At 42.8% G+C, this 12732-nt stretch overlaps 1 protein-coding gene across 1 annotated transcript; it reads right to left on the bottom strand.

Moving 5' to 3' along the window:
- Window positions 1-1211: 1211 nt before the first annotated feature.
- On the bottom strand, window positions 1212-10622 carry LOC133064036 (transport and Golgi organization protein 1 homolog). The gene is made up of 11 exons (XM_061153979.1): window positions 10278-10622; window positions 9319-9391; window positions 9032-9170; window positions 7608-7709; window positions 6911-6978; window positions 6773-6808; window positions 6628-6695; window positions 6411-6505; window positions 5284-5354; window positions 2926-3088; window positions 1212-1376 (listed from the first exon to the last, which is right to left on the bottom strand). The coding sequence occupies exons 5-11, from the start codon at window positions 6953-6955 to the stop codon at window positions 1363-1365; spliced, it is 492 nt and encodes a 163-aa protein (XP_061009962.1). The 5' UTR covers window positions 6956-6978; window positions 7608-7709; window positions 9032-9170; window positions 9319-9391; window positions 10278-10622; the 3' UTR covers window positions 1212-1362.
- Between the last annotated feature and the right edge of the window lie 2110 nt (window positions 10623-12732).

Raw genomic sequence — 12732 nt, 5'->3', positions numbered from 1 at the left:
TTCAGGAAGGATGCAGCATCAGAACTCCAGGAACTGTGATGCCTAGGAATCTTGCCTTTTCTGCCTCCTCCACTCTGGGTCTTTTCACAGAGTGGCTTCAACTCCGGCCCATCATTCCCCACCACACTCACTGGCCTGGCCCCCTCCTTCCTTTCTGCTTCCTCTTGACTCTGATTCTGTCTTCACTTGTCCCCTTCTGTCACTTTCTGTCACTCTCTGGGACTTGACTCTTACCTCTCTCTCTCACCACTCTGCTTATCCCTTCCCCTGTCTCTCCGCAGGCCCTCAGGCACGCTGCTCCAGTCCATTCCTATCGAGGCCCACAGGGCACCAATTCTCCCAGTCCTCCTACCCTCACTGGCAAGATTTGGCCCAGGCTCTGCTCATAGTGGGCGAGAATCTGTTTTAGAGAGACTTCTCACGTGAATATTTTCTGCTGCCCTGGGGCTCCCAGCTATTCCTGGTGCCTAGTCACTCCTTGGATCTGTTGGTGGCCCAGCCTTGACCCCAGGGCTGCTGCACGGACTAGGTATCTTTGCCACCTGGAAGGAGGGGGGACCCTGCAGGCTCCAAGGGCTACTGGGGGCAGGATGGGTTGGACTGGGGGACTTGAAGGGAGATAGATATTTCTACCCAAACACCTTGTTCTTGACATTGATGGGAGTCTCAACCATCACTGCACATTTCTCAATAAAGAGATTGTGGGAGGATTAAGGGAGCTCATGGGACTTAGTAAGAAAATTTTGCCATTACCCACCCCACTCAGAGCCACCTGGACTTGGGGACAGCTGGCAGCGTGGGGGAAGCAGAGTACAAAGCTTGGATTAAGGCAGGACCCCCGCACTGGACTCTCTTAGCCACTCCTAGCTCGTCCTCCATTCCTCACAATAAGGAATGGCTACTTCCTGGGGACAGATGCCTGTCTCTCTGATGACCAGACACCCCTGTGACTGACAGGATCCATGTACTCAGTGAGTATTTATAGACTGAATAAACACAACCATCCCTAGGTCTAGACATAGGATGTGTCCAGCACCCTGGAAGGATCTATTGGGCCCCCTTGCACTCAACACTACCTCACGGGATGACCCTGCTTCTGCCGCATCACTGTAGGTTCTGCCTGTTTGTGACCTGGGGGTGAGTGAGTCACTCCCTGTGTACACAGTGGGTGTGACTGTTGGTCCTCCAGGAAGCAGACACTGACACAGAGGTAGAAGTGTGGAAGGTTTATTAGGGCTGACAATGGGAGAGACAGGAGTGGAAGGGGCAGGGAAACATTCGGGTCAGAATGTAGATCTGACACCTTTTCTAAATATCCCATTACCATAGTCTGCTTGCCATGGCTCAAGATTCTCTTCAAATTTAAACTGGTTCTCCTGTAAGGGAAAGACATTCTGATTTATTTCAATGTAATCTGATTTTTCCCTACACGCATTTTGCCTTCTCTAAGACATCTGTGATCTCTGATGAACGCTTTACTGTGTGGCTGCATCTACGACTCTATACGTAATGAAAACAATTCTTGTCAGATCTCTGAATGTACACACTCTCTTATCTTCTTTTTTAACTAGTAGGACATGAACTTTTACAGGGGAAAGAGTGTCTTGGCCTTGTCTTTTAAAGCACAGATTGCTAAGCTCTAGGCCTCAGGGCTTATATCCTTAGGTTAATTTAATGTATTTTCCAGAGTATCTTTCATGATTCTGTGTGCAGTTTCTTTTAAACTACAAGAGCAGTGAGTGGCAAACATGTCTCAGCCAGTCTGCAAAATTCTATATGTACTTGATCTCATCTTTCTCACGATGACATCAGAAATCAATATTATCCCTGTTTTAATGATAAAAAGCTCACACACTGTCTAGGTCCCACTGAGTATTGGGCACTGAACAACAGGTATACAAGCAAAGAATCAGGTATAATATACTGTGAGGAAAATGTGGGAGATGCAAAGCTGACAGTCAGGGGTGGGGACCAGAGGATGCAGGGATGTGGTGACAGGGGTCCTGCAGGAGTGGCTCTGGATCAACCTTGAATTCCCTGGGAAGAGCCTGCCTTATGCTGAAGGCCAAGGCAGCTCTTTAGCTCATTTAGATCCTGACTGCGTTTTCAAATCATTGGACCAAAAAAAAAGCTTCAGCCACACAAAATAATCAAGGTAAACATCCCTGTTTCCCTGATATCCAGAGCCTTCTTTCACCCATAAGCAGAACTTTGGGAAATCAAATGAAAACAATAACCCTTATGAGACATTACTATCTAAGGGCTTTATGGCAACAATGCCATCTGAAGGGGATAATGGATTGCCAGAGCTGCGTCATTTCAACACGCAGCGGCCCCGTGTGGACATCTTACTGCCTCAGATTCCTGCCCAAACTGTTGGCCCTGCTGGGAATGGTCTTCCAGTTCCATGTAAGTGACACCACTTCACTTTTTACTTTTTCTTCTAAAACATTCTATGTATTCCTGTGTGACTCACAGATCCCTCTTGCACTCTAGGGCCTTGAACTGGTGATTCTGTTATGAGGATCACAAGTTCTGGGTCACTTATGCATCATTTCTCTCTCTCTCTCTGTTTCTCTCAAGGAATATTTTAATCCTTGAAATTAGGGCTGTGTCTTATGTTTCACAGAACCCAGCAAGTGGCTTTTGCATGAGGTGAATCTGCAAAACTGGTCTTTCTCTCATTTTCTAAAAAGCCTCTTTTCTTCTCTGTAAGAAACACCTGATGCCCAGCTCAGTTTGGGTGACCAGCCCATCATATGTATGTCCTGAGAAACTTGAGGAATAAATGTTACAATGACCTCAGTCAGGTTTGTCTTTGCATTACAGAGCCATCGGTATACATATCTGCATTGCCTCTAAATACTCAAAAGAAAAATGGATGAAGATGCTTCACAAGTTAGCATACTCTTCAGATCATCTTACCATCTGGAAGATATGGAGGCATTGGGTGGGGTCCCAGAGAATGCCAGGGTAGAGGAGGTGGAAGAGGCCCACAGCCCTTGGGTGGTGATAAAGGGCAGCCCATGGGGTAGGGCATGCAGGGTGGTAGTGGGAAAGGAAAGGGCCCTCTTGCATCCATACTGACCTGTAGAACAGAAGTTTAAGATATGTTGACAAGACAGACAAAAGCCCCAATATCAACAAAAGCCAAAACCCAGAGAAGCAGGTGCCACCACCTGGTACCCTCCCCTCTCCAGGTTCCAAGAGAGCAGCCTAATGCTGGAGAACTCCACACATCTTTCTATGTCCTGCTCACAGTGTGGGTAAAACGGTATAAAACACTGTCAACACATGCTAATGCCTGCATCTGTAAATGTATAAAGTCAAGGGTCCTGTCTCAGAGGATGAACAGAGGAAATACCAAAGTGACCAAGTAGCATACTCTTGACAGGAAGGCCTCCGTGTGCAGAAGAACCCTCCACCACTCCTTCACTACCACCAAAGAAGCTTGTTCTTTGTACACTAAGAACAGAGAGAATGAAAGGAAATGAAAAGCCCATTCTCTGCACATGGAATCATAGCTACTCCTGGGTAAAAGCTCTGCCTGCAAGATCACGCCCTCATCTTCTGTGCTTCCTTAATGACAAAGGAGACCTAGCCTCCTTGGAGGTGCTGCCCATGGGCACAAAGATGTCCAGGGAGATGGGGATTCCTGGAGTTCTGCAGGGGATCTGCGCATCTGTTTTAAGATTTCAGGGAATCCTAAACCTATAAACAGACAGGCCCAGTTCCATTTATCTTAGTACATAGGAAATTCTGAACTTCAACTACCCTATGGGATGCAGATTAAATGCATACTATGGAAAAAAAAGAGTTGATCACTCTAAATAACAGAACTAAGTCAAACGTGTTTTGATTTCAGGTATATAAATCCTGTGATGTCAGATGAGAGAGGTATCAGCTATAACATCTTAAAGGACACGACACAACCTGCTTACATGAACACAAGGTAAGGACTTGTTGGAAATCACCCCTGTAGGTTATTATTGACCTTCTACCCTCCGCTACTCTGTTTAGTGTACATGCTCTACTAAAAATATAAGATTTCTGAAAATCGAGATTTTTAAACCTAGGTGTCACTAGAAGGATTTTGTTTAGCATATTCCAACAGAGATGGGATAGCAATGAATTACGAAGTTTATATTACCCAAGCACATTCAATTTTCTCAAAACACACAAAAGTACAAAATAACAATAGTAATAATCACATTTCAGTAATCTAGTAACATTCTCAAATTAAGGAGATCAGGAGGGATTCTACTGTGCCAGGAGACTTAAGTGTGGAGCTATCTGTCATCTTCCTCACATTATTTCCAGGAACACACGGCGACAGTTGGGCAGGCCTCAGCCCCTAAGCACTTATGGTTCTGGTTGTTGCTCAGTCACTCAGTTGTGTCCAACACTTTGCGACACCATGGACTGCAGCACGCCACGCTTCCCTGTCCTACCCTACCCCCCAGAGTTTGCTCAAACTCCTGTCTATTGAGTCAATATTGCCATCCAGCCATCTCATCCTCTGTCACCCCCTTCTCCTCCCACTCTCAGTCTTTCCCACCATCAGGGTCTTTTCCATGAGTTGACTCTTCACATCAGGTGGCCAAAGTACTGGAGCTTCATCTTCAGCTTCAGTCCTTCCGATGAATATTCAGGGTTGAGCTCCTTTAAGATTGACTGGTTTCATCTCCTTGCTGTCCAAGGGACTCTTAAAGTCTTCTCCAGCACCACAGTTCAAAAGCATCAATTCATTGGCAATCAGCCTCCTTGATGTCCAACTTTCACATCCAGTACATGACTACTGGAAAAACAATAACTTTGACTATATGGACCTTTCTTGCCAAGTAATGTCTCTGCTTTTAATACACTGTCTAGATTTGTCTTAACTTTTCTTCCAAGGAGCAGGCATCTTAATTTCACAGTTGCAGTCACCAGTTGCAGTGATTTTAGATTTAGTCTCTGTGGTAAGCCTAATGGCAACCTCCTCTAGGAGGACTTATGCCAACCTGCCCCACTTCTCAGGAATGCTGTTGCCAGTGCCCCTGACCTCGCGACAGACCACTGTCAACCCATGCTTCCGCCGATTCTGGGACTCATACCAAATGTGACTAGCTGAAAACAGAGAAGCCTGTAGATCCTTGGGGAGGAGTTTGCTTTCCTAAATAAAAATGACATGGTAGATATAGCACAATCAACCACACAATCTAGAGATGAAGTCAAGAAAGGGTGTGGTATAAAAAGAAGTTTCCAGAAATAGTTACAACCATAAATGACCACAGCATTTACCTGGCCCTTTTGTACATCCTTCGTAGCGAAAGAATTGCTGTTTCTCATGGGAGCCATGTCAGGTCCTGTATCTGATAAAGGAGAAGTGATTGGAAGTTTATTCCAATTTGTACAGATTCTGAGAAAGAAAAACAATCCTACATGCCTTCTTCTACCATCTTACACTCTTTCCCACTCTCAGGTCCATTACCAGAGGCCAAGGGTTTCCCCCATGCTTCAAGTGATTCCCAGGAGTGGAGCAAGACCCTGACCTCTGAGGAAGACCACAGGGCCAGAGTTCATGTATTTTCATAACGAATCAACCAACTGTGGACAGGTCTCACCTAGCTGGAAATCAACATTGAAGCAACCGTTTCCCAATATACGTCTGAGGAAATCCCAATTTAATCTTAGATTAGAAACTGATATGAGAATATCCTTGGATAAGTAGAATATTAACAAACCCTCAACATGAAGAGCAGGAGTTCTTATTTTTGGCCACAAGGGAATTTTTCAATTTTCCTGTCTCTGTATAAATTGTCTTCTATATGTGACCAGGTATTATACAAATATTCATAAAGGGAAATAGACTTAGACTAATTTTATAGTAATGAGAAAAGGAAAGCTTTGGAGATTCATCAGTGAAAGTGCATGTCATGGCGATGATGTTAGAGGAGCAAAATTACATAGAAATTTAATTTTTGAGTGGAATACGTAACCCATTGTAAATTAATAAAACAAATAGAATAAAGGAACCTCCAAAAACAGTAAATAAATGCCCATTTTGCTAATAAAAATAATAAAATCTCTCCCATATTTTCAAGGTGGGAAGAAAGCTTGGACCCACTTGCCCTCCAGGCCTGTCTCTTGAATTAGAGGAACCAAGGCTGGGGCTAAGGGGATGGGGAGGGTCCTCAGTAAGTGGTGGGGCCTGAGCTCCACCAATCACAGGGCACAGGCCCAGAAAGTCATTCTGACTGAGGCATCTGAGGAAAACATCTTCTGTCACTCCCTGAGACAACTTCTTGTCTTCAGTAAGCACTGGTTATTGTTCCCAGGCAACACAGTCATCACTCATAGGAGAAGAATGACACGGTGCGGTTTTGCAGCAGAAGTTAAGTTGTTGCACTTCACAATGTGCTCCCTACCTCTCCCAGGGGGTCTCTGGGTCTCAGGTCTTCCCAGCACCGGTTTCGGCACCCCATATTTCTCTTGCAGTCCTTGTTTTTCAGTGATTGCCAATCTTGAATACAGAAAAAGAATGGACTTCAGTGAGAATTCCAACACCAGTCCTTGACTAGACACTAATGGCTTAGCCCTACTACCTTAAAGACACCCTTACAAACCGAACAGGAAATCCCATACTTGTGTCTCAAGTAGGCGGCTTCCCTGCTCTGCTCTGCCATCTCTCTCTCCAAAATCCGACCCTTGATCTGTGGGAGGAGAAGCACACCCAAGTTCAGTTGTGGCAACTACAAAATGAAGGCGAGAAAGAAAGAAAAACACTTACCCAGTTGTCCTGAGCCTTCTTCTCAAGAAGAGAAATCTGAAAAAGGCAACACATCAATAAACCCTCCAGGATGAGGAATGCTAAGGCCCCCTCCCCAGCAGCCTGAGGTGCTAAGGACCTTGGGTGGAGGCAGGTCACCTGGTGTCTGAAGCTGAACTCCTCCTGCTGCAGTTCTTCTTGCATTCGTTCAATTTGCTGCCTGTGAGCTATAACACAATGGCTTTCATCACATAAAGCTTAACACTGAGCATGATTTTAATAATTGCCCAAGCTCCTGTTATCCTCATATCTATCTCCAAATACAATTTATTAATACATATAAAGCACTTTTCACATGATTATAAAGTGACAGCAAGAGCAAACCTACTGTTAACATCCTTCTCTTATTTATTATTTTAAATAATGCCTACAGGGTTCTGAGTTGATATAATTCCCATACATTTTCAATACTTCTCTAATTTATTGTGTGATGAGTGACTGATCATAAAGCTTTTATTCTCTTTGTACTTATATTCTTACCATAATTTCCAGGGTTGCAAAATCTAGGTCCATTAGTGACACTACTATATCAGTGGATGAAGTTCTTCCTAAAACAAGGGTCATTCTCAAGTAACTGCTACTAAGTTTCCATACAATCTGGCCAGCTTTGGGGATCAGTATATTATTAGTGACTTAAATTGTTTGCTCTTTGTAATACTTACCTTTACCCCACACATCCTCTATGTATAGACCTTCTGAACTTTTGGGCTAATTGGTTCCAAACATTGTACAAAAGTTAAAATCAAAAACTAAAAAGCAATTTCATGAACCACTGGTACTTAGGATTTAACCTTACTTGTAATTGTGTGCTTCTCCTGAAACTAATTTCAAATTTTCCTCTGCAGCGGACAGCTGATTCTCCCTTTCCATCCACTCACATTGCTTCTTTTTCAGTTTCCTAAGATGGAGAAAGATATATACATTGTCCAGTAGCCAGTGTGAAATTCTGCCTTCCTTATCTCCCAGAATTCTGAAGGTCTAGCTTCAAATAAACCTCCCCATCTGTGCATAGATTGACAACATAATCCAATGAATGAACTGAAGTCCCCCATCTAGGATTAAAGAAAAACCAAACTTTGACCTGCTAGCAAGTCTCTCGGCAATTTAAGTTTCTCTTTACAGCTCTTTACTCCTATTAATTCATCATAAAGTCATATAAAAAACGTACTGGGTGCCCTCCCAGGGTCAGTCTTGCATTTGAGAAGGTAAAGACTCAATTTATTTCAATGTGGAAAACGATACCTGACCAACTCATCCCAAGTAAACACATTATGATGAAGCAGGGGGCCATAGTTAGTTTTATGCCTCCATGGGGAGCCCTGAGTCTTTATCCAAGCTGTGTATTGATGCAGACAATCAGCCAAAGAAAGTCTTCCAGGATATGGCTTCATTAACACTCTCCAATAAATATCCAAAATTTCTATGGTTCAGGAGTGGTATCCCTACCCCTTTTTCAAAGGAAAAAAAAAGATCCAAGAAAAAAAGCAAATCTTAGTGCTGTATTAAAATGATGCGACCTGTCACACACTCAGGGTGTTATCTCCAGGAGACAGATTTCAGATGGAAAACTAACAACTTCAGGGTATTAACCCACTTTCACAAGACTGAGTCACTGATATTGAGAACAGTAAAGGTCAATGGCTTAACAAAGGATGATGGGCTGTGTTTTTTGTCAGATTATTTTGTTCATGGTTCCAGTTCATAGGGTTTCAATCTGATACTCTTCTATGGACTCACATGCAAAATTCAAAAATTCTAGAAACAAGGATAAAAAGACTAAGGAAAGAAAGGTACCTGCATTTCTGTCTGGACTCCCAGTCAATCTTTAAGCAAATGCTTTAGACTGGCTATAATGTAGTGGTTGTATGGTAAGGTATTGCGTGCAGAATAAAACGTTTCTTGACATAGGGTTGGGAGAACCAGACAACGTGCTGGGACTGAAACTTAAAGGACAGTGTAAATGGATCCAGAGGGGATCAGGGATTAATTTAATTGATACTGGGACAATGCCTCTACTACCCAGATAAACTGTAAGAAAGAATGTGTGATGATCACTTAGAACAGAAAGAAAAATGTGGATTATGGAAATCAAGGTAGGAGGAATGTGTTGGATGAATTTGGCAAAACTACCCTGGAACCTATTCTAAAAGAAATATGATTATCTACATCGGTTGACACATTCATTTATACAACAGCATTTGGGACATATGGACATCTTACTCTTCTGCAGCCATTTTTCTTTGTTCATAGAATTCAGTGAGGAACGCTTCATTTCTCTTCAACATTTTTAATTCCACTTCCTTCTCTGCTTTCACAGACCTCAGTGCATCACAGATGTCTTTCAGGTTCTTTTCACCTTCTGGAAGGAAGGCATTTTCTTTGTGTGAGAAGTTGTTTGGGGTGGGGAAAAAAGTGAGGAAGAACCCCAAAGGCAAGAAGAATTCTGTGCCTTCCCCCGGCAAACTTATTTCCATTATGTGGGGCCTTCTTCCCAAAAAACAACATACCTACAAGTTCACAGTTTTTGTTTCTCAAGGCTCTCAGCTCTGAATCCTCAAATTCAGCATCGGCATCTTGTAACTTTAAACAGACATGAAAAAAAAAAAAAAAAACCACAAAACATTTAAGAAGGAATGATCTACAATAATGTAAATATACGTAACACAGGAGGGTTGTGCACTCAAAATATTTAACATGGTTCATTTGATTTATGTGCATTATAGCACAATCAAAAATTGGTAAGGAAGGTATGGAAGTAAGATGGCAGAGGAGAAGGACTTTGATGTCACCTCCTCTCACAAAATTATCAGAATCAAAACTAATTGCTGAACAATAATAGACAAAAATGGCTGGAACCTCGCAAAAAAAAAAAAAAAAAAAATTCTACATCCAAAGACAAAGAAGAAGCCACAACAAGACAGCATCAAGGCCGCAACTGCAAAATAATCAAATCCCGTACCCGTCGGATGCCTGCCTGCCTGCATGCATTCTCAGTCATGTCCAACTCTTTGCAACCCCCTGGACTGTAGCCCACCAAGCCCCTCTGTCCATGGAATTTTCCAGGCAAGAGACAGGAATGGGTTGCCATTTCCTTCTCCAGGGGATCTTCCTGACCCAGGGATTGAACCTGCATCTCTTGTGTCTCCTGCATTGGCAGGAGGATTCCTTACCAGCCGAGCCACTGGGGTGGGTGACCCTCAATCTGGAAAGTAATTATATCACAGATGTTCTCCCACAGCAGTGGCAGTTCTGAGACCCATGTCAGCCTCCCCAGCCTGGGGATCTGTCTCTAGGATGAGGAACCCCTGGAGCATTTGGCTTAGAATGTCAGTGAGGCTTGATCACAGAAAGGTCACAGGACTAGGGGAAAGAGACACTCCACACTTGGAAGGTACAATCAAGGTGTCATGAGCAATAGGAGCCAGGGAAGATGCAATGAAGTCATAGGAGCCTAGGCCAGGCCTACCTGCTGGTCTTGGAGGGGCTCCAGGAGGCAGAGGCAGCTGTTGCTCACTGTGGGGACAAGGACACTGGTGACGGAAGTACTGTGAAGCACTCGCTGACATCAGCTCTCCTGGAGGCTGTCCTTTTGTCACCCAGACCTGGTCCCACTCAAGAGACTATAGGCTCCCGTGTTGGGATGCCTCAGGCCAAACAACCAGCAGGGTAGGAACACGGCCCCAGTCATCAACAGGCAGGCTGCCTAAAACCTTTCTGAGCGGAGACATATTTCTAAACACACTCCTTGCCTTGGCACTGCATGCCAAAGGAACAAGACCCAGCTCCACCCACCAGTGGATAGGCAAAAGGCGCTCCCACCATGAGGCTTGCACAAGTCTCTAGACCAGCCTCACCCAACAGAAGGCAGATTTCTACAAGAGGAAGCAAGAGGAAGTACAACCCTGCAAACTGTGGGAAAAAGACCACAAACACAATAAGTCAGATGACAAAATGAGACAGCAGAAGAATATGTTCTAGACAAAGAGAACAAAAACCAGAGATGAACAACTAAGTGAAGTGGAGGTGGACCATCTACCCAAAAGAGAATTCAGAGTAATGATAGTAAACACGATCTAAGATCTCAGAAAAAGAATGGAAGCACAGACCTAGAAGATACAAGAAATGTTTCACAAAGAGCTAGAAGAAACAAAGAACAGAAAACAGTGCTGGAGGATACAATAACTGAAATGAAAAATACAGTAGAAGGAATCAACAGCAAAATAAATGATGCAGTAGAGTGGATAAGAGAATGTGGATAAGTGAGCAGCTGGAAGACAGAATGTTGGAAATTACTGCCATGAAGCAGATTAAAAGGGCAAAAATGAAAAGAAATGAACACAGTCTAAGAGACCTCTGGGACAACATTAAATGCACCAACACTTGCATTATGGGGGAGAGAGAGAACAAAGAGAGAGAAAGAGCCTGAGAAAATTCTTGAACAGATAATAGGTGAAAACTTTCCTAACAAGGGAAAGCAAATAGTCACTCACATTCAGGAAGTACAGAGTGCCACAGAGGGTAAACTCAAGGAGGAATACACAGAGACACATATTAATCAAACTGTCTGACCCTAACCCTAGCCCTAACCACCAAACCAGCTTTAACAAATGCTAAAGGAAATTCTCTAACAGGAAACACACAGCCACAACCAGAAACATGAAAATTATGAATGAGAAAACTTACTGATAAAGGTAGACATACAGGGGAATTCCCTGGTGGTCCAGGGGCAAAAGGTCTGTGTTCTCAAAGCAGGGAGCCTTGGTGGATCCCTGGTCAGGGACCTAGATCCTGCATTCTCCAATTAAAGGCCTTCATACCACAAGGAAATGCCAAAACAAAAACTGAAGATCCTATGTGCTGCAACTAAAACCCAGAGTAGACAAATAAATACATAAACTAAATATCTTTTTTTAAAAAAGGCAAGTATCGGGCCTGGTGCACTGGGAAGACCCAGAGGAATCTGGTGGAGAGGGAGGTGGGAGGGGGGATCGGGATGGGGAATACATGTAAATCCATGGCTGATTCATGTCAATGTATGACAAAAACCACTACAATCTTGTAAAGTAATTAGCCTCCAACTAATAAAAATAACTAGAAAAAAAAAAAAAAAGGCAAGTATATGTCAATAGCATCACTGATACAATGGACATGAATTTTAGTAAACTCCTGGAGACAGTGAAGGACAAGGAAGCTGCAGAACATGGGGTTGCAAAGAGTTGGATACACTTTAGAGACTAAACAACAACATAGTAAAGGGAGGAGATCATCCACACACAAATATGATATCAAACCCAGCAATCAAGAGAAGAGAGTACAAATGCAGGATATTGGAAATGCATTTGAAATTTAGAGACGACCAACTGAAAATAATCTTGTGTATATACAGACTGCTATATCAAAACCTCATGGTAACTGTAAACCAAAAATCTTCAATAGATATAAACACAAAAAAGAAAAAGGTATAAAAAACCCCACTAAAGATAGTCATCAAATCAAAATAGAAGAGAACAAAGAGGAAGGGGAGAAAAAGACCTATGAAAACAAATCAAAGCAATTAACTAAATGGCAATAAAAACATACCTATTAAAAATTACCAAAAAAAAAGAAAGAAAAAAATTACCTTAAAAGTAACTGGATTAAATGCTTGAGACAAAGGATACAGAATGGCAGAAAGGATATAAAAACAAGACCTGTATATATGCTGTCTATAAGAGACCCACTTCAGGTCTAGGGATACATACAGACTGCAAGTGAGAAGATGGAAAAAGTTATTCCACGTAAATGGAAATCAAAAGAAAGCTGGAATAGCAATACTCATATAAGACAAATTGGACTTTAAAATGAAGACAGTTAAAACAACAACAAAAAAGAAGAGCATTATAAGAGAAAAAGATGGACACTGCATAATGATCAAGGGACCA

This window comes from Dama dama, chromosome 10 (genome assembly GCF_033118175.1).
Source record: "Dama dama isolate Ldn47 chromosome 10, ASM3311817v1, whole genome shotgun sequence".
Lineage (NCBI taxonomy): Eukaryota > Metazoa > Chordata > Mammalia > Artiodactyla > Cervidae > Dama > Dama dama.
Note: the sequence above shows the minus strand (reverse complement) of the source record. Positions and strands in the feature narration are given on the sequence as shown.

Excerpts from the sequence above, each read along its gene's own strand:
- LOC133064036 (XM_061153979.1), bottom strand. The coding sequence starts at position 6,955 with ATGCAAGAAGAACTGCAGCAGGAGGAGTTCAGCTTCAGACACCAG. Across the intron at positions 6,809-6,910 it reads AGTTCAGCTTCAGACACCAG|ATTTCTCTTCTTGAGAAGAA; the intron begins GTGACCTGCCTC and ends TGCCTTTTTCAG. Across the intron at positions 5,355-6,410 it reads CCAGAGACCCCCTGGGAGAG|ATACAGGACCTGACATGGCT; the intron begins GTAGGGAGCACA and ends CTCCTTTATCAG.